The sequence below is a fragment of the Hyaena hyaena genome, unplaced genomic scaffold (genome assembly GCF_003009895.1).
Source record: "Hyaena hyaena isolate Hyena2069 unplaced genomic scaffold, ASM300989v1 scaffold_427, whole genome shotgun sequence".
In the NCBI taxonomy this organism is placed as follows: domain Eukaryota; kingdom Metazoa; phylum Chordata; class Mammalia; order Carnivora; family Hyaenidae; genus Hyaena; species Hyaena hyaena.
The window spans coordinates 792,174-820,086 of NW_024081064.1; the positions used below are offsets into that span (position 1 = coordinate 792,174).

The following is a 27,913-nucleotide window of genomic DNA, read 5'->3' on the forward strand; positions in this document are numbered from 1 at the left end:
CTTGAACTCGTTTCCTCATTTTAATATTTTATCACACGGTAACACTTGCGACCGGAGCACCTCCCAGCGTGGTGAGCGCCTGCGTGCGCCGGGGGCCCGGGGCCGGGCTCCTCGCTGTCCCCCGCCGGCAGGTGGCCTGGGGTGTCTCTCGGGCGGCAGCGGCAGGGGCCGAGGGCACTATGAGGTGCTGATCCCGCTTAGCTCCTGCCTGATGGCTGAGGGACAGGACGGACAGGCTCAGGCGCAGCAGCGACAAGCCCTGCCCGATTCTCTGCAGGGCCCTGTGCCCACTCCCCGCGGGAGGTCCTTTCCGGTGTGTGCCCTGCTCTCCTGAGAGCCTCACCCGGGCTCCCAGAGGTCGCGAGGCACAGCTAGAGGTCAAGCGGGGCAGCAGACTCTGTACAGACTTTGGGGTGACGACAAAGCCCCCCCCTCCAAGGGGGAGGACAAGCTGTGGTGGGGATGGGGGGCTTGACCTGCCTGGGAGCTGGGGAGGGGGCCTGGGCCAGCAGGAGCCCTGGGCAGTTCCGGGCAGGTGGGCGCTGGGTCCTGCTCCGAGGTCCCAGGCGCTGCTCCTGGCAGCGGCAGCAGAAAGGGCCTGGCCCTGAGCAGGGTGGAAGGCACCTACCGCCTCTTGCGTGTCAGGCCCAGCTTCCTCCTGCCCCCCCCCCCCCCCCCCCCCCCCCCCCCCCCCCCGTTCTCCCCCGGCTTCAGGCCTTTCCCTGGACAGACCCCACTGGGCCTGGAGCCAAAGGCCGGGCACTTACTAACAAGGGGATGCCCCTCAGAGCGCCCACGGCCCTGCGTGGGGGCCCGCCCACAAGGCAGCTCCCACCTGCGGCTGCACCGACAGCAGACGGGAGAGCGAGACCTGGAGATGTGGTTCCGTCCGCACCCCCTGCCTCCATCCCTGCCCGTCCCCCCTGCACAGGCTGGCTGTGCCCTCTGCTTCTGTCCCTGGGGCCAGCCGGCCGGCACCTCCTGGGCAGGGACCCCGCCCCCCTTCCCCACAATAAAGCAGAGTTCACAGTTGGCCTGTGTCTCCTCTCTGGCTCCAGGGAGGCCTTGCTCTTCACTCATTAACTCCTTATCTGCCCAGCCCAGGCCCGTGGGGGGGCTGGACAAACAAGAACCGAGTGTCCTCAACTGTGCGAGGACAGGGTGCGGCCCGTCACGCAGCCGTGGGCAGGGGTCCAGGTGAGCGGGGGCTGCGGGGCTCCCCTCTGCCCGGCCGTCTGCCACCCGGCCCACCCCTTTGAGTGCACGGAGCCCTCTCCTGCCCAGCCACCCTGCGGGCACGGGGGCCAGGCTGGCCTTGGGGAGGGCGTGGGGGGGGGGGCCCAGGCCGCACCTCACTGCTCTGTCCCCGGGCGAGCCAGCTCTGCCCAGACCTCTCCTGTTCCTCTGGCTCCAGGCCTGAGCCAGCTGTATCAAAGGCTCTGGCAGGAACCGGAAGGACGGACGTGACCCACTGTGGCGGGACCCTGCCCTCCGGAGCCACAGGCTCTTTGAGAAGGAGCCATGCGTCTGCTCCCCCAGCCCAGGGCCAAGCAAGCTGGGAACTGGGTCAGGCCCAGAGGTCGTTCCGTGGCTTCGTGGTCCCCATAACCTCCCGGGAGGGCAGCAGTGGCCTCCATAACCCGAGCCCGGTGACCAGAGGTGGCGGAATCGACAAAGGCAGTCCGAGAGCGCAGCGAGGGGCAGAGGGCTCGGGCCGCTGGGCGGTCTCGCTCCGGCACGCACCCTCCGCTCCCCCGCCCCTTCCACGCACTCGCACTCGCAGCTCACCCCAGGGGGGAGCGCGGGGAGCCGGCACGGAGGCGCGTGTCTCAGGCAGGTCACCTAACTCGTCTGAGCCTCGGTTTGCTTGACCGGCGGGTGGGGGTCACGTGGGGGTCGGGAGGGGGGACGGGAGTGTCCGCGCGGAACCGCCGGGCCCAGGACGGCCTCCCCACGGGGTCCCACCGCCCCTCCAGGCCCCTGGGGGACGGCCAGGGCACAACCTCCACTCACCATCGATGATCTCCTCCTTCACTTTGTGGAGCTCCCGCACCACCTCCTCGAGGATCTCCTGTTGGGGGGCAGAGCCTCTATGGGAAGGGCCCTCACCCGAGATCCCACAAGGCAAGGGTGGAGTGTGAATGGGGGATGGGCCCCCACCCAGTCCTGCTGCAGAAAGCAGGGGCGGCCCCGGGGGCGCGGGGAGCCCCAGGGCGGGCTGGAGTGTCCTGAAGGGCAGAGGGATGCTTTCCTGATGAGCGTGGGCACCCCCACCCCCCCACTGCCGGCCACCCCCACGGGCCTGCCTACCGCGTGCACCCAACGGGCCCCGCCTCCGCCTCCTTCCCGGCCTCTCAGGAAAGGACACACTCACCTGTTTCATCCGATCCAAATCTAAGGCATCCAGGGCCGCGTCGTTCACACCCCCCACCGGCTTCATCCTGCAGAGGGTGGCAGGGTGCGGTAAGGTGGGGAGCCTGGGGGCGCCCTCCAGCCGGGACCGTGGGGAGGAGGCAGGCTGGGCGTGCCAGGCCTCCAAGCTCAGCCGAGGCCCTCACTTCTACCCCGGGCCACTCCGGAACTATGCTAAAAGGATTCTGACGGCCTGTGTCCACCTCAACAGGGTCGCACGGACACTGTGAGCGTATTTCCCAACCCGGGGGTCACTGGGGCTCAATGAAGGGGTTGTTTGCGGATTTGGGAGCTCGTCCACGCACGTGGCAACACGGCAGTTACAGATCACACACTCCCACCTCCGGAAAACCACACTGGCGAGCTACCCGGTGAGGGGTCTATGTTCGGGCTGAACTGCAGCTTGGGGCGGACCGGTAACAATGGCGTTAAATACACGCAGGGTCACAAAAACCACACGGGGACCACTCGTCCTACAGGCATCCACTTCCACGCAAACCCGTGTCTCGGGTGTAATTAGCTTTTCCCCAGGAAATGTGTTTGCATGTGGTTTGGCTCCTTTGAGGCAAAGGTTTCAGTCTCACGGATCGAACTTCTCTGAAAAGCGGCTGAACTCAGGCTAGCTGCCCATGAACCGTCGCTGGGAAAACCTGGAGAAAATGCTCATCTGGCCCCTCGGCATTTTAGAGCGGGGCAGTGGTGAGGCAGTGCGCTTTCTGGATCCCACTTGTCTCCCGTGGGGAGAAGAGCGGCAGGAGCCCGTGGGTCCAGGGAAGTGGGGAGTCTCGAGCCCGGCAGACACACATCGACCTGGCAGCGGTCAGCTCCAGGGAGAGTGAGGGCAGGAAGCACGCGGCAGCCACTGTGGAAAACCATGGAGGCCCCTCAAAATCTGAAAGCAGAGCCACTCTGGGGTGTGTAGCTGCAGGGCAGGACTTGGCTGTCCCGAAGACAGGCCCCCAGGGTCACGGCAGCGTTACTGACGGTAGGTGCGACGTGGGGACAACCCAAGGGTCTGCTGACAGACGGATGGGTGAAGATGTGTCCACACATGGCGGAACACTACCAGCCACAAAGAAGGGGGTCTGCTATGTGTGACACCAGGGATGACGGGAGGGCACGACGCCGAGTGACATCAGGCAGAGAAAGACGGACGCTGTGTGATCTCGCTGACGCGCAAGCACGGACAGAGTCGGTGGCTGCCTGGGGGCCGGGGGCGGGGGAGGGAGGTCAGAGGGCACACCCTCCGGCTGCAGAGGGTCCAGGGCTGTGCCATCCGCTTCAGAGCAGCTAAGACGGACCCTGTCGGGGTGAGCACCGCACGATAGATGCACAGACCTCAATCACCACGGTGCACACCTCAGACTTCTAAAGCGTTAGGTGCCGACTGTACCCCAACAAAGCAGGGAAAGCAAACCACTGAATAAATGTTTAGTGGCCCAGGGCCCAATCCTGGATTAAAAAAAGAAAAAAGCAAAGGAAGAGAAGGTGCTCCCGGTCCCTCCTGGCTGAACTCGAGATCAAGGCCAGGGGTGGCTCTGAGGGAGGCTGAGGGGGTTTGGGTCCCAACAGGGGAAGAGGCGTAGCGTTCCTCCCGTGGCTCACGTGTCTGTTCTAGCAGCAATTTTCCGGGTCCCCGAGGCAACCCGCCTCGGTCCCCGCAGTCCCCCTGAGAGGGAGCGCTCCCCACACCCTTGTCAGAGCCATCAGGGAAGCCAGGGTACGGACTGGTGTTGGAGGTGCAGAGCCCATTCCCGGTGGGGACGCCCTTGACAGCGTCCTTGCCCGGGGAGGGGCCTGGGGCTGCCCTGGCGGCCTAGCCTCCCCCCACTCCGGTCCCTGTCCCTTCATAGCGGGAGCGAAGGCGCTGGTCCCTCATGGTGTTCGGCATTGAGAGCTCCAGGACGGGGGTCCCGTACACAGAGCGACACCCAGACTTCCAGCCACGTGACCCCTCCTGGCCCCTCTATGCGCACCGCCCTCAGCCCTCCCCACCTCAGGCCACCTGCTAGCCACGCTGGCCGGCTCTGTCCTTTGGATTTGCCAGGTTGGCCACGGGGCCTCGGCACTCACCGTTCCTCCTGCTGGGAAGGCTGTCCCCACGCTCTTTGCAGGGCAGGCTCCTCATCCGGGTCAAGTCCAATGCCACCTCTGAGGGGCCTGCCCCCGCCCACACGCTATGGCACCTCCATCCCCACTGTCTTCTGCAGAGCCCACAGCTGCCCCATGTGGGCTCCTTGCAGGCAGAGACCTGCGGGCCCGGCTGCCCACCTGGCTGGCGATGAGAGGCGTTCCTGATCGCTGGCACCTGCCCCACCATGCCCGCCAGAGCCGGGCCGGAGCTCCTCGGACAGCCCTGTCTGCTCTGCACCCTCAGGCTCTAATGCCACCTGTTCTGCGCTAAGAGCGGGGCCCCTTCAGTTTGTCACGGGCCACGGGGACCTTTCTTAATATGAGTCCCAGAGACCTGCAAATTCAGGCCATGTGGCTGTTGGCCTCTGACTTTCGGGGACACCTCAGTTTCGAATATTCCATCCATTACCACACCAGCTTTGGGTCTGGGAAACAGCGAGCGCTTCTCTGCGGGAAAACTGTGGGCAGAGGAAGGAGGGAGAGGAGGCAGGTGCCGCGGGTCCCGGGATCAGTCGAGCTGCGGGATGCGGCCACGGCTAAGCGAGCACATCCTGTGTCCAGCTGCCGTCTGCTCAGCTGTCACAGTACACAGGCCCCAACAGACCTCTTTACGGGTGCGGGAGGAATGGAGGCCTGGAGAGGCCACCTGGCTGGCCCAAAGTCACAGTTGGTGAGCTCAGAGGTGGGGTTCAAGGTCTGCCCCATGTTACTGCCCTCCTGGGGGCCCCATCCCTTGCTCTGTGAGGGGACAGCAAGAGGCAGGTCTGCACAGCTCCTGAAGGCCCTCCGGCCCTGCCTTCCCCGGGTCTGAGGAACAGGCCACCCTTTCCCGGAGCAAACTGTTAGGTGACAGGACACGGGGGGAGTATGGGAGTGTTAGTCACGGGCGGCAGACAGTGGAGGCCGTGGGGACGGGGTTGTTCAGTACCTAGAGTGAGGCTGCGCCTGAAGGGGGCTCTTAGCTTCGGGGCTCTTTGCCACAGACGGGGTTCTACGGCATGGAATGAAACACACGTGAATTGCCCGTCGCCCGCCTCGGCCCCACCGGACTCGCCGCGCGGCCTCCCCGGGGCAGCTCACCTGGACAGTAACGAGGACACGGGTTTCTCCACCGAGTTGCTCCGCTCCCAGGGCTTCCGGCCAGCCTCTGTCGATTCAGACAGTACACGGAGAGCCTCAGCGCTGGGAGGACGCTCGGGGGCACCTCCCCCCTGCCCGTGCCCGACGTGGAGGGTGCAGAGCTGCCCTGTCAGGGAGGTCTGCTTCCGGCACGTTCCCAGGCTCCCTTCGGCCCAGGCGGCCCTTGCGGGGTTGTGGATGGCATTGCGGTCACCCAGCACTGCCCCCTCAGGACGCAGTTCCTACGCCCTGGCCCTGGCTGGCCCTGACTGGTGGCCTGGCTCTGAGTCCTCTCCCATGGCTAGGTCTCTTCTGGGAGGGGGGCTTCTTAACCATGACCCCTACGGTAGAGCCGCGGCTCCGGCAAAGGGCCGAGTGGAGCAGAGGAAGCCCTCGGCCCCGATGCCGTCAGGGCAGCCCAGGGACTGCTCGTCTCCCCCCGTCTGGAGCTGGTCCCTTCCTGCTCTGGCCCTGAACGCTGTTTTCTCCTTCCATTTTCTTGTTTAAATGGTGGTAAATCCATACTTCGTTTTAACTCAAGATTGCTTGGACTGAACTGAGCTCCCTGACTTGGTAGGATGAGCAGAGGGAGAAGCAAAGTCCCCAGGGGTGGCAGGGAGGTCACCTGAGGGGGTCTCCCCAAACCCTTGCTTTGGGGCTCATGCGGGGCCTGCAGGCCCAAGAGCTGGGGCCACATCCAGACTCCAGGTGCGTGGCCCGGACAAGCTGGAAAACACATAACCATTGCCTAGGCTGTGTGGTGTTCATGTAGTCATTCACCAAACTCCACTGTGGCACCTTCTCAGAAGGGGAGGTCACGGTGTGCAGGGTCACAGGGAGGCAGCCTGGCCCGCAGAGCAGCTGGACGGGAGGCGAGGGCAGTTGGCCAGGGCCTCCCTCTGCTGGGGCGCGGGGCCTGTCTCCTCTCTGTCCCTGCCACCAAGAGCACCGGCTTGGAGCAGATGCTGAACAAAGGTTTGCTGAGTGACCCACCAGCACCTCCTTCCCAGCCTCACGGCATTCCGAAGTGACCCAGCCCCTGCACCCCGGATCCCACAGGGCTTCTGGGCAGGGTCTGGGGCTGTGTTTTTCCCCCAACCCATTACTGGTGGACTCAGGAGCACCACCGTGAGGGAGCCTCAGGGTGATTACCGTTTCATCTACCACGACGGGCACTTTGTGGGGAGACAGGGGTGTGACAGGCACGCATTCCTCTCCAGAGCTCTGGCCCAAGGCCGGGCACGCGAGCCCCAGCTCCCCCCCCCCCATGTGGGAAATGAGAGGACTGGACGTGGGGGGGTTATGATGCCCTCAGGGTCAGCACAGGCGCCGCCGCAGCACCTGCCCCGTTCCTCCCGGAGGCTCAGGCCTTCCAGAAGATCTCGGGGAGACACTGCCGGTGCCACCTCATCGGCCTCACCGCTCCTCTGTGGAGGAGGCGGTTGGGTTGAGTCACTTCCCGGAGGAGCCCCCTCCTGCTCTAAGGCCTCTGGTGCGGGGCGGGACGGGGTCCCCTACCTGAGGAGTTAGGTGGCTGGCTGGCTGCTCGGGTCCCCGGAGACGGAGAGGTGCTCGGCTCCTCCTGAAACAGAAAAGAGAAGCTGTGCCCTCAGAGCGCCAGTCGGGCAAGGGCAGGACGCCTCCCCCCGTTTTCTAAGGAGCCCGCGTTACTTTTGTAATTGGCAGAGCAGCCAACATCCTCGTTAGCAAGTGAAAGCCCCTGACCCTGGTGGGGAGGTGGTCCGGGCCACCTGGACAGTCAGGGGACAGTCGGGGGAGGAGAAGGCCGCACGGAGACACAGGCTCCTGCGGAGTGGGGCAGGCTTTCCCTGCGGTCCGCAAGAGCCCTTCCCGTCACCCAGCCCACCGCTGTGGCCTGAGGCCCGGGGAGCTGCTGCCCTGTTGTCCGTGGGCAGCCTTGGGCGGCCCTGGTGAGGGGCGGTAGCCGGGCAGGACCACAGAAGGGCCTCCCTCGCCGGGCCCGGCTCACCGCTCCACTGGCCGGGGGTGGGACCAGGTGACAGGTGGCCCCATGGGCCGTGCAGGTGGGCTGCTGCAGGGCGGGGGCTGGGAGAAGACATCCAGTCAGTCCTGAGGGTCAGGTTGCCCCCGCCCCCCGCACTGCCTTCGCCCCAGACACCTGGAGGCGAGACCCCCTTCACTTCTCTTTTACCAAGAGGGGAGGATGTGGTAAGAACCCCTTCTCTCTATCCAACCAGCCCACAAGTTCATGCATGTTGCTGCCAAAGTGGGGCTAGAGCCGGGCTCTGTCCTCCGTGCCCCTCTGCGCCAGCACCCACCTGCTGGGGCAGGCAGGAACCCGAGCCCGGCCGCCTCCCAGCGGGTGTGCTCTCCTCCCCGTGCCTCTGCCTACGTCTCTAGGACACACTGACTGCTGGGCCTCTGCCCTGCAAACCCCGGCTCGGCCTTTAGAGCTCGGGGCAGACACCACTCCTCCTGGGGCTCTGGGCACGGCTTCAGGACCCCTCTCTCCTTGCCCTGCACTCCCCGGGCCCCGCTGCCCCTTCTCTCTCTGCCCTTAGCACTCTGTCTGCCTGCTGTGCCCTCTCTCTCCAGGACAGCCCCCAGCTCTGGGCCCTGGCACGCCTGGCCCACGGCGGGGCTCCATGGAGCCCGGCAAATGCGTGTCTGCTCTGCCTGGGGAGCGTGTGGGGTGAAACGCAAATAAAGGAGGTGAATAACTCAACAATAAAAAAGCTGATGTTTGCGGGGCCCTGGGTGGCTCAGTCGGTTGAGTGCCTGACTTCGGCTCAGGTCATGATCTCGCGGTTCCTGAGTTCGAGCCTTGCATCAGGCTCACTGCTCTCAGCCTGTCGACCCACAGCCTGCTTCAGATCCTCTGTCCCCCTCTCTCTGCCCCTCCCCATTCCAAATAAATAAGTACACATTTTTTAAAAAGTGCTGATGCTCGTTACACGTGCGCACATGCACGTTTTGGAAAGATTTTATACTATTAAGAAAGTGGCATTTATTAGGTACTAATAGTTGCTCCATTTGTATGAAGAAACACACACACACGATTGCTATGTGGAGCTTTAGACCAGGCAGAGCCAAAGAGCCTGATGAGACTGAACTAGTATGATTCTGATCTGAAGCCAAGAACTGCCTTGTGGGATCGCCTGTGCCTCATTCTCTGTCGGCTCTCTGCTTCCCTCCCCTCTGGTCCATCTGAGGTGTGGGCCCCTCAGCTACCTCCGGGGACCAGGACGCTGGGCTCAGTGCTCCAAGCGGGAGGCCCCCCTGCACCCCGCGCCCGGGCAACGTGAACCTGTAAGAGCCACTTGTCCCCAGACTGGGAACAGACCCGGCAGCCATCAGGAGGCCCCCAGGTACCTGTGGGATGAATGAATGAACTCCCAGAGCCTCTGCTCCAGAGACGGAATGATGTGCGGGGCTCCGGGTCTCGGCAAGAGTCTCCTCGGGCCTCTCATTTAAGGGAGGGCTGAGCACCTGAAACTGTGGGCACCCACACGCGTGCATGGGGACCAGGACGCGAAGGAGATGGGCAAGAATGGAGGCCGCGGGGGTTAAACCAGGATAACTGAGACCCTAGGAGTTTTCCTTCAATCCCATCCTGTTACTCTTTCAAAGTAATTCAAACAAATGCTCCCTCCACAAAGAAGATACCCCTTCTGCCCAAGCTTGGAAGGAGAGCATGATGTCCCGCTGTGGCCGGGGCTCACACCCTCCTGCCCTGGACCCCGGCCTGTCCTCAGTGCCAGCGGGTGGCAGAGTCCCCTCCCTACCTCCTCCCGCCGCCTCCGAAATTCGGGGCTATTTCCTTCTTTTAAACAATGCTTGCTTGTGTTCCGTTCATTAGGGAACCTAGTCTGTGCTCAGCGAGGAGCAGTGAAGAGACTCTGGAAAATACTGAAAAGCACGAAAAAGGAGAGCCAGCGCCCATGTGCATCTGCTCGGCATGTGGGGAGGGGCCTCCTGACCGCGTGTGGGACCCCAGCAAGTGGACCCAGCAGTAACCCGAGGCTTATCACAAATGGAAAGAAAGTGGGGGGTTAGGGGATGAGGACCCCCCACCGGGGATGGGAGGTTTCTCCCAGAAGTCCCTGGGATTTGAACCCGCTCTTCTGGGAGCCAGGGACTGGGGGAGGCTGGGAGGCACGACCAACTCTGGGCTCTCCCGCCCAAGCAAGGCCACCCAGGCTTGTGGCACCGGTGACTGCCCTGTGGCTCCCGGCCCGACAGGCTTCTGCAGTTGCAGAAATTCCCGGGGAGTTACCGGAGCCGACTCCGGACACCGTGCGAGGCAGGGTGGGACACAGGGTAAGAGTGAGTCTGAACAAGCAAAAGTGTGTGTGCTAAGGATCAAGCAGTGGGGAGCCTTACTCAGCCTGGGGGCCGAGAGGCTATCTTTTGGGGATCAGCGTTCACGCAGAGAAGTGTGAGCGAGGAGGAGCCAGCTGGAGGGGCTGACGGACTGTGTGTCCCCTGGCACGGGGGTCAGAGGAGAAAGCTGGCTGGTGGGGCTGGAGCCCAGGGCTGTCCTGGGTTCGCCTCAGCCGATGGGGCGGGGGTGGGGGGGGTTAGCCACCTCTAGGGGCAGCAGCTGCCTGGGGCCTGTGTGGCCAGACAGGGTTCCGGGAGGCCTGAGGGCAACAGCTGGAGCCCCGCAGCCTCTGCTCTGCTCACCCCTGCGGCTCCTGCTGGAATCGATGGGCTCGAGTGGGGTCTTTAACAGCCACTTGGGAAGTGACTTGAGAATGAAACCCGCCCTGGACCCCCAGCGCACGCTGCCTACCGTGAGCGCACTCTCTGACCCCCGAGTCCCTGAGCCCGCGTGCCCGGGAGACGCTAGCCCGTCTGCGTGCGGGGCCCCTCTGCGCTCCCAGGCTCCGAGCTCTCCCCTCGTGGCTCCGGCTCGATCCCGCCTCTCTGCTTCTGCAAGGGCCTGCCACCCGGAGGAAGGGGAGGGGCAGACGTGAATGCTCCACGGGCTTTTCTGGCCCCCTTGCCCCCCCCCTCAAACTTCCCCGTCCCTCCTACAAATCACCTGGTAAAGTTTCTACCACAGGTACGTCCACACCAGCCGCGCTTTAGTGCCCTGGAGGCCTGGTCTCCTCACCCTGGTGGGGAAGCCCAGGGTGGGCGAGGGCTGGGGTCTGCTTACCGTTTGGCTTTCATCTTCCTTTTTATCAGCCGGCTTGTCTGTCTGGGAGGCTGCTTTTCTCCTAGCGCGAGGGGAAGAAGGTACACGTGAGTTCCTGAAGGTTCTCACGCTGACCTAGATGCCTCTGCTGGACCCTGCCTGGCCCTCAGAGGAACCTGGGGGGAGGGGTCTGACCCATTTTATGTGAAGGAGGCAATTGTTTGAGCAGCCACGGCAACGCCTAGGTGAGCGTCCAGGCTTTCTGTCCATGACCCTGGACACAAAACCAGTCTGGGCAGGCAGAACAGGGTCTGGGGGACATTCCAATCTCTGTTTATGGCACCCGAGGAGTGGAAGAAGCCCGTCTGTATCCCGTCTGGGTTCCCCAGGGGACTGGGCTCCACTGGGGTGGTGGCCATTCTCCTGGGACACTCAAGGTCGGGTCCTGTGGGACGGGAAGAGGTACCCCTGGGTCACAGGCTGGGGCTGTGGGGGCGTTCTGTCTTCAGGCGGACTGGCTTAGGTAAGCGGACCCCGCTACCGGTGGGAAACCTGTTTCCGTGACCTCTTCCCATCTCGGGCCTCAGTCCTGCAGCCACGGCCCCCCGGCCCCCCCCTTCCCACCCACCCCCGGCCCTGATCTGGAACCCCACTGTGAGCCTGCCCCTGCCCCTGCTCAGAGAGGGTAGGACCCTGAATAGCTCCAGCTGATGCCCTCGGGTCACTCTGCACACTCCCTACCTGCATGGACCCCCCAACCCCGTTTTGGCCTCAGGGGCCACCTGTACCTGGCTAACTCCCAAATGTGTAATCGCAGGCCCTTAATATGCCCCAGAGAAGTGCTGTTGGGGATGTTCCGCTCTGGGAAGCTGCCCCAGCACTCAACTCTTGGAGATCAGGAGGTTAGGCTGTCACGGCCGAGACATGGCCCCACCGGGAGCCGCTCCTCCCAGAGCGACTGAGGGATCCTCCCCACCAACCTCTTCCTCACAAGAGTGGAGCCAATTCTGCCTGTGCCTCCTAGTTCCTAGTTCAAGTCTGTACTCCTGTCTTCACTTCCGACACCTGGTGTCCCTTCCTGGATGGCAGCTGTCCCTTCGCTGGGCCACCCACGGCCGCTCTGCTTGACGACACTCTGTCCTCGCCCAGAGCCAGCATTTAATTTTCTAAAGCTATGGAGCGGGCAGGCCTGCAGTCCCAGGAGGGCCCAGCACACAGCTCTCGTCCACGCTGAGTTTCCCATCTGAGCCCGGCCGCTGGGGGGGAGAGCCCACCGCTGGGACCCCGCTGTGGGAAGGAGACCCCGCCCCTGGGAGGGAGACACTGCTGTGGGGAGGGAGAGACAGGCCCTGGGAGAGGCAGAAAGTCCCTTCGAACCTTCCTCAAAAGAAGTCCTCACTTGGACTTCCTCACTACGGAGTCCAAGCAGCCCCTGCCATGGGCTGGGCTTCAAAGAGTGGCTCCGCGAATGCTGTGGGCGCGGTGCACACAAGCTGGTTCTTGGCAGGGCCCCGACTGTCACGCCAGCATCTGGGCGTCTCACCGGCTCCTGGTGACATGGGTCTTTTCCTGTCCTCGGGAACTTCCTCTGTGTTAGGTCTGAACCACCTAGGCCTCTTATTGTTAACGCTCTGGGTTTGGACCTGAGAGAAGTGTGACTGTTTTCTTTTTGAACAACATCTATTTTTACAGAAGGCCCATCCACCTCTCAGGGAAGGAGCCCCGCGCCTGCAGACAAGGTTAGTTCTCGCAGGCTTACCTTCCGTCACCTGCCTCTGTGCCCCGGGCTCTTGGCCCGGTGGGTCCCTGGGTCCCCCCAGTGGGGGAGCACTGCCCACTCGAGCTCTCCTTCCACAGTGCTCACGGTGAGCCTCCTCTGTGTGGCCCTCCCGGCTAGCCCCAGGGAGCGGGCGGAACTGGCCTGCTGTGGGACTACTGCTCGCAGGCTGTCCCTGCCCTTGGTGACCTGTGTGATTGTGGATCAACCTCCCGGCTCCCTCCAGCGCCCCTGGACAGCTCTGCCCCTGCCACAAAGCGTCAGACTGACCACCTGGGCTCTGGGGGCCTGTCTCCCCCACGCCCTCACCGAGCTGGGACCAGGACGACATAGGGAAGCTCCCACTCTGGGGCAGCCCGCCTGGAGGGCAGTGGGGGTGCCCTGACAGTGAGAGAAGCTAGGGGCGGGGTCCCTGTGGTAGCGAGGCCCCAAGGCCGCTCACGGGACACGAAGGGGCCTTCTGACAGGGGCGGTCTGCTCCTGAGCCCTCCGGTGCCTGGGGGAGCTGCGGCATTGGCAGCCTCCGTCAGCACATTCCTGCCGCCACCCCACACGTGCAGGTAAAATCCAGGCTCTGCAATCCTCTGCGAAGGAGCCATGTGGCCTCTCTGCACGCTGCGGTCTCAGCTGGGGACACCCAGCAGCACAGGGACAGGCTGACAGCCTTGGGCAAGCTGCAGCCACGGAACTGGTGTGGACGGAGAAGGGGATGGCCAGGCCCCGGGCCCAGAGCCGTGACACGGGTGCCACTCTCATTCCATCCCCCAGGGAGGTGTCCTTGGGGCTCCCGCCACTTCCGAAGGCTGTCCCACGCCCTCCAGAATGGCCCCACAGGCCCCGCCCCCCACGCACGTTCACCGCCGTGGACTGAGCGGCTCCAGCGGCAAGACTATGTGTCATTTATGTCGGGATCTCAAGCGTGGGGCATGCGCTGCTCTTCCCCGAGCTGGTCTCTGAAATTATCTCCAAATCTCTGTCCACCGTGGACGAGGCTGGAACGCAGAGGACGCGTCAGTAAGTGCTGTCACACCGACCCGAGGAAGGACTGGGACTGAGACGGGAGGGGACTCCTCCGGGCTTGATGCCGCAGGCTGACCCCCTGAGGAGGGGAGCTCGATTAACATCCCGGGGTTGGCTGAGCCCAGGTGGCAGCGGGCCCTGAGGCCGGGCCAGCACAGCGCTTTGAGGCCAAGGAGCAGGGGATCCCTGACAAGCGGCTGAGTCGGGGGTGGGGGACGGGACACCCACCTCTTGGCCAGCAGCTTGTTCATTTCTTCCATGAGGCCTCCTCCTCCACCCCCACTGCTCGCCCGGTTGGCGTCAGACTTGGAGGCCCCGCTGGGGCTGGAGCCTCCAGATGCATCTTCTGGCTAAAGGGCAAGGACGCAACGTTTTGGTCCGGCGTCTGCAGCAGGACATCACTGGAGGGTGGGGGGTGCACCCAAGCGTGGACGGGACTCCTACGAGGGAGGCGCTGGAAGAGGCCCTCGGGGCCCATTCCCCCAGCCCCACAGGCGACTCAACCCCGGAGTTCAGCGGGGCACCGGCACCAGCCGGCCATGGCGGGCAGACACGCCCCAGGTCTGTGGCCCCTCAGCACCCTTGCCGAGGCGGGTGTGACATGTCCAGGAGGAGAGGCAGCTCTGGGGAAGGAAGCTAAATTCTGTCTGGGAGGTGCTCTCAGAATCACAGCCACCCTCAGCTGCCCTGAGGCCACCCCCGCCCGCTCCGGGCCACCGCAGATGTGCTGGGACAGGGAGCCGCGTGGGGGGAGCACGGTGGATGCAGACCCAGGGGCCTGACAGCCCACGCCCAGGGACGCTTACCCTCTGGACCCTCCTCAGCTTGGCCCCGGCCAAGGCGGCGGCCAGTCCTGACACGGAGCCCTCGTCGTGGCTGGAGCCCTGCGCGCCTCCGGCTGGCAGTGGGGGTGGGGGAGGCGGAGTGGCCCCTGTGGGTGGAGGTGGGACGGGGGGCGGAGGCGGCGGTGGGGGCCCACTACAGGAGAGGGGGGCGCTGGCTGCAGACGAGGGGTGCCCCGGTGGGAGGGTAGGTCCTGAAATACAAGAGTGGGGCTCAGTCAGTTGCCAGTCCCCAGCTGGTGCTCCCCTGGGAGGAGGGACACAGGGCAGCCTGCTCCCCGGGTTGCCTCTTCCAGGAAGCCCCTGCGGGACATGCCTAGCCCTGGTTCAGTTAGTCCCTATGCTGGTCTTCCCAGCATTCTGGGGGTTGGCTGGACCCACGGTGTCACACATTCACCATCCCTTGAGCGCAGCTAACTTGTTCCTGTCGTGCCCTTTCCGTGAGAGAGAAAGCGCTCTGATGCCCCAACCGTGTCTCAATCTCCTCCTCTGCACCTAGCATCATCCTGGGCACCGGCTGCTGCAGGGCCCTGAGAGACCGCTGGGACTGACCGTGGCCTCGGGGGACTGTGGCAGGTGCCCGTGGCCACAGGGCTGACCAAGGCATGCGCTAGGGAGCAATGCTGAGTGCCGGGCACTGGGGGAAGAGGCCCCGGGATCCCTGCTCATGGCCTCGCAGACGCGCAGACGCAGCTGTGGCAGGAAGGCCAGTGCTACTGGGAGAAGGCAGGTGGCGCCGCCTGGGCTCAGCTTCAGAGCCAGTTCAGAGAGGACTTCCTCAGGGAGGGGACCACCCTGCTGGGTCGGTGACAGCAAGCATGAGGGAAAAGAGGGCGGGGAGTGCTGGGGAGGCCCCGGAGAGGTGGGGGAGCCGCCAGGTCTGCCGGGACCAGGCCCGTGCTAGGGAGCATGGGGAAGGGGGCGCACAGGACAGCGTTGGCTGCCCGTTAGCGTGGAGGGCGGACCAGAGCGGGGTGGGGGGTCCGCGGTGACAGGGGGTGCTAGAAGCCAGCATTGGCACACGTGGGGGCTCCCGGGCCGGTGCCTGGTTTCCTCATCAGTAGGCTGGGGGGACTCTGCGAGCTGTGAAGTCCTGGGCTTACTAATCAACACTGTCACTCTTCAGGGAACCTCGTTCCGCGTCCTGTGCTGCTGGGGTAACCCTGAGTCTCTGGAGGGCTTCTGACTCCTGGGGTGGCCGGGCCCCTCCTCTGTGTGTCTGCGCCCTGCATGCCAACTTGGTGGCCACGGTGGCACTGGGATGATCCGGGGCCCTTGGCTGGACCCTGGGCGCCCTGGGGCAGGGGCGGCGTCTGCCTTGTCTGTCCCTGCGTGTCCCTAGCCCCTAGCACAGTGCCGGAGACAAGGCCCGTGCTCGCTCAGTGTCTGCTCAGCCAGCGAGGGGTGGGGGGCCCGAGGCTGGCAGGCGAGGGCCGGGCCTGGCTGAGCGGAGCCCCTTCCCCCAGCCCTGTCGTCTGGTTTCACCGGATGTGACCGTGACACATGGAGCTCTGGGCAAACAGCCGCTCTTGCCAGAGCCCCAAGGTGCCCCAGGGAGGGCTGGGGGCAGGGGGAGAAGCGGACCCTGGGGGGGTGCCCTCACCTGGGGCTGAGGTTCTTCTCTCTAGAGACTCCTGACGCTGGTGCTGGTGCTGGTGCTGCTCCATCACTTGTCTGCAAGACAATGGCAGAGAGCATCTGACCTCACGGTGCCCAGAACAGCGCAGCTCCGTGTTGTTCTGGGCACCATGAACGGCAGGCTGCAGAGTCAGGTTCCGCTGGCACGCCCCAAGAGCCCCGGGCTGGGGGCCTGGGTAGTGAGCTCACCTCGCCCGCCCTGGCCCTGACGGCTGGGCTGCCTGCCCGCACTTCAGGGAGGTGGGACTCGTGACTGGTTCTAGGTCCCCAGATGGGTGAGTGCTGGCGGGTCCCCTTGGATGGTCCCAGGCACACCTGGATGGGGAGAGCCCCTCAGGAAGGCTCAGGAGACCGTCCGGCTGAGTGCCCCAGCTTTGCCCAGGCTGGACGTGCCCATGTGGCTTTGGGGGGCCCTGTGGCCTCAGCACCCCTGACCTCTGGGTCGCTCATGCTTAGGACACCTGACTACATTCCCTGGGAGAATTGTTAGGCCTTGCCGGTTGGCAGGTGAAGTGCTCAGGCTGCCCATCCTCACTCCTTCGAACAGAGCCAGCCCCAGGCCAGCCTCCTGTCAGGGCTGTCTGGTGCGCCAGTGCTGTGTGTGCCGCGGTGGGAACTGACCTCCTAGCTCCTCCAGGCAGAGTGACCTTGGGCGCTCTTAAAGGCAGGTCGAGAGAGGATACTGACCCACAGATCTGTCCCTAAAATCTGGGACTGAGGTGCTGGAGCTGACCGAGGACGGCAGTGAGGCTTTAGCGGCTGTGACCCAAGTGCCATTAGCTCTGAGGCAAAGCATGGGGTGGGCAGTGATCTCATGCCTCCCCCAGGCTCCTCGGGAGAACACACCACAGGTGCGTGGGGGCCCAGGCGTGGGCAGGGGAGGCGGGAGGGGTTCCCGCGGGCGGGAGGCTGGTGGCCACGGGTCTGTACCGCACCCTTGGTCTACGGCGAGCTGGTTCCGCGTCTGGCCTGTAGCAGCTGCTCAGTCAGCGCTTTGTGAAGGAACGAGTACCTTGTCCAGCAGCCCTCACACGGCACCTCCTCCGGCGGGCCTCACAGGGCACCTTCTCCGGCGGCCCTCACACGGCACCCTGTCCGGCAGCCCTCACATGGCACCTCCTCCGGTGGCCCTCACAGGACACCCCATCCAGCAACCCTCATGGCACCCTGTCCAGTGGCCCTCAACCGGCACCCTGTCCGGCGGCCCTTACACCGCATCTCCTCCAGTGGGACCTGTTCAGGGGTACAGGGCCTCTGGCTCCCACTCTGGGAGCATGGTTCCCAGACTACATGTGAGCCCGATGAAATAACGGGAGGGGCCCTACTGGTGGGAGAGGTATCTGGCGTCCCTGTCCGCACTGCTGCAGCATCACCCGAAGCCCCAGCCCACCAGGCAGGATCCATGTGCTCAGAAGCCCTTGGCAAAGTGGAGGCTTCTGGAAATACTTAAAAACCAGGTGTGGACTTAAGACCCTGTTTGGGAGCGAACAGAAGGTTCCTGTGCTTGGAATCCCCACCTCGTGTCTGGCCCCACGTGAGTCCTGCCTCCCTGGCCTCCCTCCATGTGAGGTGACCAGTAGGGACGTGGAGGAGCAGGGTCCCCTGCCCTGAGGCTTGTGTTGAGTCCCGCAGTTCACAGACAGGCCCATGGACTACGGACTGGAGGTGGCCTCACGAAGGAACGCTGGGCTTGGGTGGTGGGTCAGGGACACACGCAGTGTGGCTTTAACCAGTCCTGAGAGATCTGTTTGGACTCACCACGCCCGCCTCGGGGTGGAGGCAGCCCCGGCTCCCTGCAGAGGGCTGAGCTGGGGCCACACGAACTGTCAGTCCTGGTTACTTTGGGCAAGTCCTTTCCACTCTCTGAGCTTCAGCGGGCTGGTGTGAGAACCGTACCAGCAACAGGAAGCCCGGAGGGTTAGCGTGGGGGGCACACGAGGCAAAGCCTGGAAAAGCCCTTCATGAACTGCAACAGGCCCGATCCTGAGAGGCCGGGAGATAGGCCCAGGGGATCCAGAGATGATCGGGAACTGATAAAAGTCTAGCCTGCAGGCAGACCAGAAGAGCATTGCGATCCTCGCCACATTTCTTGGAGGCGAGCAGAGCAAGGATTGCCGCTGTTCTCACCCAGTGGGAAACTGAGGCTGAAAGCAGGAACTTGCCCTGGGTTACAAAGTACACTGTCGGGGCCAGAAGGCGCCCAGAGGTGACGGAGCTGTGGCTTTCGCTCCCCAGAGTGGGCAAGAGGCTAGAGGAAGACCCTCGAAGCCAGCTGAGGGGTGGGGACATGGCCTCCCTGACCCCCAGCCCAGGCCCTGGTGCAGCCCCTCTGCTGAGACCCTCACAGCCTGGCTGCGAGCCTATCAGAGAGGCAGAACCCCTGGCGACGTACGCTGAGAGGTTGCTCCTTGGCCACCACTGCCTCTCTGTAACCTCAGAACAACGGCACTGGCCCTTCCTCCCAGCCTGAGCACTTGGGAGTCTCCTTGGAGGCAGTGGTGTCATCTTATGGCCCATATTCTAGGAGCTGCCTCCTCCACGGGCTGGCAAATGACAACAACAGTGCAGCCCCGGCCATGCTGTCGAAGAGCCATTGCGATCCCCGAAGGGCGCCCACGGTCTCTATCCACCCCCACCTCAGCTGGGAAGGGAGTACGCAGGGGCTTAGGGTCCTCCCGAGGGGCTGCGGCACCTGCCCCAGGCCCCAGGCTGACAGCCTGAGGGGGTGGCCTTGGCGATGTTACCGCGGCCCCCATGTGGTGACAGCCGCCGCCCCTGCCACATGCGGGCGGGCTGAGTTAACTCAGAGTGACCCACACCCGGAAGGCTGTAGACCTCCACGAGACCACACGATCCCTCTGTCACTCTGGCCAAGAGCCACACACGTGCTCCCTCTTCCTTTTGGTCAGGCCTATCCAGCTCCCCCCACCCCTACGCCCCCATGTGTGCCTCTGGGGGCCCTGCTGGGCGGGGTGGGGGTTACCTTCTCTGGATGTCCATCTCGTCAGGGGAGGGGCCATTCTGCACCTGGCGCTGGGTGGAGGGGCCTGTGGGCAGAGAAGCACAGGGGTTAGTGGGGAAGAAAGGCCCCGGCAGAACAACCTGAAGCTCTCCTCGTCTCTGCTCCCTGGCCCACAGGCAACCCCCTGGCCTCTCAACAGGCACCCCACCGTCCCCCTCCTGCCCCCTCGGCCGCCTCTCTCCCCGTCTCAGTGCTCTTCTCTCAGAGCCAACGAACGGGACCGCATGGCTCACACGGCTGAGATGCCTCCTTCCTCTCAAGGTGCACCAGCCGCATCCTCGCACCCTCAGCGGCTTGGCCTCTGCGCATCCTACAGAGCTGTTCCAACCGGAACCGCCAGTGTGCTCGGCATCGCCAAGCCCAGTGGATCCAGTCCCACCCCCTTCTCTGTCGCGCCCTGCGAGCACAGGAAGGCCCCCCACAGCAGGTTAAGTGTTAGAGCCGGGGGAGGGGGGTCACACCTGGGCCGGTGGGGACACAGCCCGGGCTCCTCACGGCCGTGGGGATCCCCGCTGCCTGCATCCCGGAGCCTGTGGCTGTGGCTGCTCACTGACTGAGTGACCGCGAAGCCTTCCGGGCCAAGCCTCGCCCTGGACCCTGAAGGCAGGGCCCAGAGCAGTTCAGGCCTGCTGCTCGTGCCCGATGTCTGGGCAGCGGCCAGGGCACGTTCACGGGAAAAGGCAGGGCTGAGAAAGAGCTGATGGCTCCTGGCCTTTGCCAGCTCAGGTGTCACTGGGGCGCTGTGCAGAGTCACAGCGACAGGGCAGAGACTGGGCAAGCGGGTCTCATACTTCGCTGACCACATGGGGTAGGGGCTCAACTCCTCCCAGGAGACAGTGGCAGCTGAGCTCAGCCCATGGCAAACTCCACGTCATACGGAAGGCTTCTTGCACAGGCGCTTTCAGCCGCCGAGGGATTAGCAGGTTGTCCCCTGGGTCAGGGGCACGGCGGGACAGAGAGCAACAGAATCTCCAGGCTGAAACAGATCATCTGATTCTAGGGCGGCCGCCCGCCCAGCACTGCAGCGTCTTGTGTGTCTCCTGGGCAGGCGGTCCGGCAGGATCATAGCAACGGAAGTCACCGCCTCCCACGGGACCACGTGCTCTCTCACACTGAGGTCTCTGCCACCGGGTGGGACACAGCATGGGTGGCACTCTTCATGCCCAGAGTGAGCATCCGTGTTCGGCTCTCTCCAGACCTTGCTGTCCTGGGCCTCACGATCCGCTCTGGTCTAGTTTCTAGTGAGCAGTGCCTCACCGGCGTCCCAGCTCTGGGCGAATGTTTGGGCTCGGGAAGGAGGCGGATCCGGACGCGGGGCAGCGGGCCCGCTGCTTGCTGGGAGGAGCTGGCCTTGCGGGGCTCCAGGGAAAATGCTTCCCCGGGGTGGGTGGGGGCCCCTGCCCGGCATTGCCTGTGCTCATGAGTGCCTTCGGTGGCTGTCACAGGGCGGCCAGTAGAGAAGGTGCTCATAGGCTTTTACAGACGTGACCTTCATAAGGACCTGGGGTGGTGATCTCACCTGACAGGCCCGGAATCAATGCCAGCTTTCCTTCCCATTTCTAAACACATCTTTAAAGTTAATTACTTTAACATACAATTTTGCTCTTTTTAAAAAATTGGTTTTTCTGATTATAACTAGCACGTGATAGATGTTCAGTGTACACGTCACAGCAATCACAACACATTACAGGACAAATCCTTGTCGGGGACCTTCTCTCTCCTTCTGGGCAAGGCCCGGGTCTGGGGGCTGCTTCCTCCTGGTTCTCAGGAGCAGAGGCAGGAACACGCTGCCGGGTGCATGGCGCAGGCCCTTTCCTGGTTTGGTGTGAACTCATCTCACGGTCACAGCCCTGGCAACGGCCCCTGTGAGAACCTGTAACAGGTGAGGGCGTGGCCTGGAAAGGGGAGGTGACTTGCTCAGGGCCTCCCTGACAGCAGGTGGCGGAGGCAGACTCAAACGACCTGCAAAAGGCCGCTGTCTTCCTTCTGTCCAGTCATACCGTGGGTTCAGATGGAGACCAGCTTAGAAGAAGAAAGGTGGCAGGTGGGCACGCCAGGGCACGGGGCAAGGGGCTGCATTCCCGCAGGCTGGACGGGGGTCCTCTGACCCTGACCCAGGGGCTCTGCCTCCACCCACTTGTCCTGGCTGAGGCATGAGGGATTCAAGACATCTCAGCCCCTGGTTCTGGGAATCGGGCCCGAGCTGCTCGGGTGCTGGCTGGACTTCTGGAAAACTGGCCCCTGCCTTGCTCCGGGGGTGTGGCCTCCGCTGCCAAGCCCATGCCTGACCCTGGAGTCGCCCTTCTTCCAGGGCCGAGACCCTGTCCGGCACTTGGTCTGAAGTCTGGATAGCCAGGCCCACCCTGGCACCGAAGTTGTGGGATGCCTGGGCTCTGCTAGCCACTCAGAGATCTCTTCATCCGCCGGCCTGGTCTGGCCTCCGTCACTGGGACCGTTTGTCAGGGCCCCAGAGAGCAGCTGACAGCCTGCACAGCGGTCCGTGTGGGGTCCCGTGCTGGGGTCCCTCACTCTGCCTGCTGGGCTGGCCTTCCTCCTGACACCCTCAGCCAGCCCGTCCTTCCCAAGGGTGCAGGACATCCGTCAGGAGCCTGGCTGTTCCCAGGGGACCGGAGTCCTGCACTAAGGACAGATTTCAAAACAGGTGGAATTTCAGACACGACAGAGCAGGGAGAGACACCGCTTGGCTGCGTGAGGCCTTCCATTCTTCTCAAACTAAGAAAACTCGGTCTGTTTTGTGCCGTGAGGATCCTTAGCATCAGGAAGCATGGTCCCTTCACCTCGGAGGCGGGCGCTGAGGCGCAGGGAAGGGCCCGCCAGGGTCACACGGGTGTCTGCAGCAGACGGGAGGTTCTCACCATCTCCGTACTCCTGGCCTGTCCCACGCACTGGCCGCGGTGGCCCCAGCGGCAGAGGCAGGGGGCGGGGGGCACAGGGAGGAGGCTCAGAACCCCCTGAGGCTCCGTGGGAAACCTCCTGGCACAGCCCACGTGCTTCTTCAGGGGAAGCCACGGGGTGGGGGCACTGGGGGGCTGTCCGCCACCCCTATCTGTCCTGTTGTTTCCGACAAGCCCCGTGCGGTGAGACCGGAAGCCAGGATGGAGGCGCGCAGAGCCCCCCAGGGCACGGAGTCACCTCAGGCCAGCCGCACCTCTGCCTTCAGGACCCCACTGAGGGAGGAGGGGGGAACCCCGCTCTCCCGCCGCCTGCTTGGAGGTGGTTGCAGGATCTCAGTGCAGTGCTGTCGGGGGTCCTGAGAGTCCCCCGCCTCCCCACCCCCACGGGGCTGCCTCGGTCTCTCTGCCAGGCTGGATGCCTCGGTCAACCGACAGGACCCTGGGCTCCGCTCTCCCCCCCCACCCCTGCTTCCCGCCCCTTTCCACACTGACTTCACAGCCTCCGTGGTCTGTGGAAAACACAAGCCTGACCCGCAGGGGGCTGGGCCCACGCTCCGTGGGAGAGGACCCCAGCCCAGCCCCGCAGCCGCCGCTCCTGTCCCCACCAATGCAGCGGACCCTGCGCATCTGCTCCCCACCTCTCTGTCCCTGCGCGGGGTACCGTCTGTGAGGGTCAACTCCACGGCTGCCTCTTCCAGGAAGCATTTCCTGCTCCTCACTGCTCCATACGCAAGGGCCTCTGTCACAACTTTCTCACTAAGACGACGGCACTTTGGAAGCAATCCTCTCTTCCCCGTGAGGTCTTGAGCTTCTTGAGGGCAGAGACCACATCCCTTCCCCATCACTGCATGCGCAGTCCCTGGCTTGCGCCGGACGCCGCGGATATTTGGCTGACGTGAGTCGGGATGGTTAGAGAGAACTCGTGACCGCCAGCACAGGCGGGGGAAGCACAGGAAGGGATGGCGCTGGACTCGCTCAGATAAAAGTCACCGACGAGATAAAAGATAAAAGCCGTGGAACACAAGTGACTCTCCAGTTCAGGCTTGTTCAGAGAGGAGGCCGCCGGGGGGTGGTTCGCAGCAGCACCAGGACGCCCGGGGGCAAACTGCAGGGACAGCCCGCCCCCCCCAGCCTTTGTCACCCGCCCCAGCCTTTGTCGCAGGGCATTCTGTTTGACGTGCTCCTCAGCACAAGACGCCCCCAGCTCCGCACCAGCTGTGCGTGCACTTGTGCTCACCTTCGGTCGCGCGGTGCCCCTTTGCGCACGGACGGCCAACGCTTGTTGGGAGAGACCACGCTGAACTGCCCTGTCCCCGCAGGTACTGCCGCGGGCAGGCGGGGGGTGGCCCGCGGCCAGGAGGGAGAAGGCCTGGCCGGAGCTCTGCCCCGCGCACGGGCTGGGCCTCCTGGCCCATGAAACGAGCATCAGTACGAACCCTGAAGCCTGACGCAGCTGCCGTGGGGAAGACCTGAACTGCACAAAGCGCTCCGTGAGGCGCAAAGGCCCGCACGATGCTCGTCCTTAGCACTGAAGGCAACGGTCTGGGCGGCCTCTCCTGCCGGTCACCGGCCTGCCTGCGTCCTGCGCGCTCGGACAGCCCTTCGTCCCACTTGGTGCTTTCCGGAAGGCGCTCGCTGTCCACTGACAGGGCGCTGCCACCCCTGCCGCCTCCGTGGCCCCGCAGAAGGGGTGCTGGACGCGCCCAGGCCAGGGGGCTCCTCACCACGGCCCCAGTGTCACAGCTCGTTGTGTGTGGGAGGTGGTCCGGGGCACCCACCAAGTCAACCCTCGCGCTTTCTCACTCGCCTCCGACAAGTGTTGCCAAAGTCAAAATGAAGACCCTGTCGGCATGACACACCCGCGGGCAGGAGCCAGGGAGACGTGAGGTGGGGCAGCAAAGGGGGGCATGCCAGGGCAGAGGGTGCCTCCTGTCTGAACACCGAGAGGGGGCAGGGGACGGAGGGTGCGGCCCACGCTGACACTCGCATCCAGGCCTGTCCCTCCGCGGGACGGGGACGCTTGCTGGGGAAGGCGCGGACTTGCTGCCGTCCCGGAGGCCCACTTGCCAGATGGCGTGAAGTCCCACCAAACATCTGCTTCTACAGAACACGGGGGTGACCCGGAGGAGGGCTGTTCAGCCCTGGGGTCAGCGAGGTGGGGAGACAGGGGACAAAACAAAACCAGAGCCACGGACGTCAGCCATGAGCCCACCGGGGAGGGGCGACGCGGGAGCCTGGCCGGCAGGGACAGGGCGGGCGCCCGCGCCACAGAGTCTGAGGGACCGAAGGGAGAGTCAGTGCGACCGACCTGAGGCACTGAAGTCGGCCGGACCAAAGGGGAAGGTGGGGTCGGGGGTCTGAGGGATGGTGCCTCTCCCCACTCCTGGGGGACTTGGGGACGCCACCCCCACTCGGTTTCTCTGTTAACCATCACCACACCCTCCCCACGGCTGCCCCGCGGTGGGATGAGACCACACCTGGCACTGGTACTTTCCAAAGGCTTCTATACCTTTTGTCATGATGTTAGGATCTGACAGGGGCTTCAAACGATGATGTGACCGCCCTCGGGAGAGCCACCCGTGTTTAGCAGAGAGGGGCAGGGGAGAGCAGCTCAAAGAGGAAAACGTGCTGGCGTGACCCGGCTCCAGGAGAACGAACCAGATGTGCGATGCCCCGCTCGCGCGCCCCCATCCTTGCTGCTCGGTTGCAGGTCACCTCCTCGTGGGGACCCTGCTGGCGCGGAGCTCCCTGTCCGCTCTGCCTGCACGTACCAGGACAGACAGCAACACGGACTCAGGCCACCAGAGCGCTCCAGCTTTCACTCTCCAGGGACTTAACTGTTTTGTTCTCTATATTCCCAGCACACAATGTCGTTCTTGGCCTACGGTCAACACTCAGCAAATATTTGTTGAATAAATGAGCGATTAGGCCCCAGGCAGACTGTGTGAGGCTCTCTAGCCAAATGCTGAGACTACGGTGGGCGGCACATTCTTAAAGCTCTCATCTCGCGGCTGGAAACAGCGGCCAGGCCGGGACCACGCCGCGTAAGCCCGGAGGCACTCTGGCAGCAGAGACACCGCAGGTCACCAGCGGAGCTGTGCTTGGAAAACAGCACAGAAGGAGTAAGGAAGAGGGGGCCCAGGTTTGCCGAGCAGCCACTACGCTCTGTGCACAGGCTCTGTGCTGAGCCCCGAGGGCCCAGCTCCCCAGGGTCCCCCGTGGGACCACACAGGCCCTCTTCCAGGCGCTGGCCTAGAGGCCTCTGGGTGGTGGACAGCGCTCACGCCCCCTCCAGGGCCCACCCCAGGGAAGACGGCCCAGTCCTCCCACTACCCCTCATTCCCATTTTCCAGTCCCTCCCGTTCCTGGCCGGCCTTGTCGGGACTGGCCCAGTGTACACAAATCCCCTTCAGGGCGAGCCTGGGGGCCGAACACCCTGGTTCTTGCTGGATCTCTGCTCTAAGTGGGTAGGTGTCTCAGGGAGTCCCTCCCCTCTCTCTGGGCCTCAGTTTACCATAAAGTGAGAAGGATGGAACCGAGGATCACACGGTTCTAAATCTCAACAATTTAAAAGGACAGAGAAGGAAACATACCAATATGGGAAGAGTGGTAATCGGGAGACGGGATTCTTTCCCTCTTTCTGAACTTCCAAACAACGTACGAGTAGGATGCACTACCTTATAATAACGCCACACAGGACGGAGAGTCCCCAGGGAGGGACAAGTGCTCCTCTGTGCCTCCACCCCTGGTGCCGCGGGGGGTGGGGCTAGAACTCCTGGCCCGGGCGCCCACTTTAAATTATACAGCCTCCGGTGGGCAGATAAGCCGAGGCGTTGCCAACACCTCCTCCCGAGAGAGGCTGTCCTTCTGCCCGTCCATTAACATTCATGAGGCTCTGGGACACCAGCCTCCGCTCCTCTGGGACAGAAGGGACAGGCTGGGTTTCGAGCTGGCCTCTATAGGAAAGGCACCCCCAGGGCCTCCTGAAGCAGGGGAACCTGAGCTCCTAGGAGCGCCAGGACAAAGGGTCCAGCACCTGCTCAGTGACGCCCGATGGGGTTTCTGGCCAGTGAAGGACAGCTACCTAATCTGGGCTGGGCAGGGTCCCAAGCCTCTGCCCCCCCCCGCCCCCCCCCCCCTCTGCCGTCTCTCTAGCTGGTTCCTTCTCTCTCTGGAGGGTCCCTGCATTTGGGGACGGACTCAGAGCAGCACTCCGAAAAGGGGCAGGCTTGCCAGACCAATTCCGTAGCATTCCTTCCCTCTCGTCTCAAGGCTCTGCTGCGAGCAGGCTAGTGTCCAGGCGGGAACGGAGTCTGCGATCTGGGCCTGAGTCTTCAGAGGCGCCTCGCCAAGGCCACACAGGAGTTGGTGGCAGGGCTGGGACTGGCACCTGGGACCAAGGTCTCCTAGCCCAGGGCTCTGGCTGGACAAGCAGCCGTCTCTGCATCTTTGCGCTTAGGAGGCGGGGTGGCGGTGCTGAGCCTGCCTCCTGGGTTTGGCTCAGCAGCACACAAACCCTGACGGCCACCTCCTGGCATCTTCTTCGTCAAAGGACGAGAGGCAGTTCAGCTGCTTGCCTAACGGTACCCAGGCCGACTTCCAGTGCCTTTCCTGCCAAGGCCTTCCTAGGGATTCGAGGCTCACGGCGGGGCTGATGCCTGAGCTCCCGTATTGTTTTACTCGGATCACCAGAGCCAGCTGTCGCCCACTGGACTCCTGTAACAGACCCTCATTCCTAAGCCCCCCAGTTATGGTTCAACCGTCACCCCATGGTGACCAATGTCTGGAGCTGCATCAGAGAGGCCAGCATCTAACGACCGGTAGACCTGGAGGGGCAGCCAGCGTAGATGCGGGGACTGTGTTCCGGAAAGGCCACATGGTGAGATGCACCCACCTGGAGCATAGAGAGGACAGGCCTTTGCCCTGGGCTGGCCTGGGTGCTGGTGAGCACCCACTTCCGTCCCTATCCTGCTGCATGGGGCTCCTGAGGCCCAGGGAAAGGGTGGGCTTGCTAGTGGGGGTGGGGGTGGGGCCTGGGACCCAGGCTCCCAACGCCCAGGCCAGGACATGCCAGCCAGCCTGCCTCTTCCACCCAGGCTGTGCGTCCCAGGCCACTCGCCTTGCAGGTAAAGTAACTGTTCTCTGTTTCCCAACAAGCTCACTTCAGGACACAGAGCAAACCTTGAGAAGAATCTCAAACAACGAAGTGCAATAAAAATACATCACACCCTTACAGTGAGAGTCACGAAGTGATTTTGTCATTAATCTGCTCAACTATCCAGGGCGGGGCCTAGGAGACCCCTCATAGGTGGGGAAACTGAGGCTCAGAAAGGGTGGACAGACACCCAAGGTCACACACGCCTCCAGTGACCGGCGTTGCCAGGGCAGCGGCTCAGTCCCGAGCCCGGCCTACGCACCGCTACTTCTGTCTACGCTTCCGCAAGGCCTCAGTGGTGAACAGCATCTACCCTCTGGTCGGCCACCGACAGGCACTTGCCCAAGATCCAGAGCTTGTGCCCACCACCCCAGCCGCTGGGGGCAGAAGGAGAGGCCCGCAAGGAGCAGGGAGGAGCCCCTCGTGAAGAGCAGGGAGGAGCCCGTGAGGAGCAGGGAGGAGCCCCCCATGAGGAGCAGGGAAGAGAGTCCCCACATAAGGAACAGAGAGGAGCCCCCCATGAGGAACAGGGAGGACCCCTGTGAGGAGTGGGGAGGAGCCCCCTGTGAGGAGTGGGGAGGACCCCTGTGAGGAGGGGGGAGGACCCCTGTGAGGAGTGGGGAGGAGCCCCCTGTGAGGAGAGGGGAGGACCCCTGTGAGGAGAGGGGAGGACCCCTGTGAGGCGTGGGGAGGAGCCCCCTGTGAGGAGTGGGGAGGAGCCCCCTGTGAGGAGAGGGGAGGACCCCTGTGAGGAG

General features: G+C 63.8%; 1 protein-coding gene across 1 annotated transcript in view; it reads right to left on the reverse strand.

Moving 5' to 3' along the window:
- Nucleotides 1-7: 7 nt before the first annotated feature.
- EVL (Enah/Vasp-like) overlaps nt 8-27,913 on the reverse strand; it is a 141,405-nt gene continuing 113,499 nt past the window's right edge. The window contains 11 exon segments of the mRNA XM_039252928.1: nt 8-215; nt 2,014-2,071; nt 2,375-2,441; nt 5,474-5,536; nt 5,626-5,692; nt 7,183-7,246; nt 10,811-10,871; nt 13,815-13,936; nt 14,393-14,622; nt 16,032-16,102; nt 19,050-19,113. Of these exon segments, the coding sequence (XP_039108859.1) occupies nt 178-215; nt 2,014-2,071; nt 2,375-2,441; nt 5,474-5,536; nt 5,626-5,692; nt 7,183-7,246; nt 10,811-10,871; nt 13,815-13,936; nt 14,393-14,622; nt 16,032-16,102; nt 19,050-19,113 (905 nt within the window). The 3' untranslated portion in view covers nt 8-177.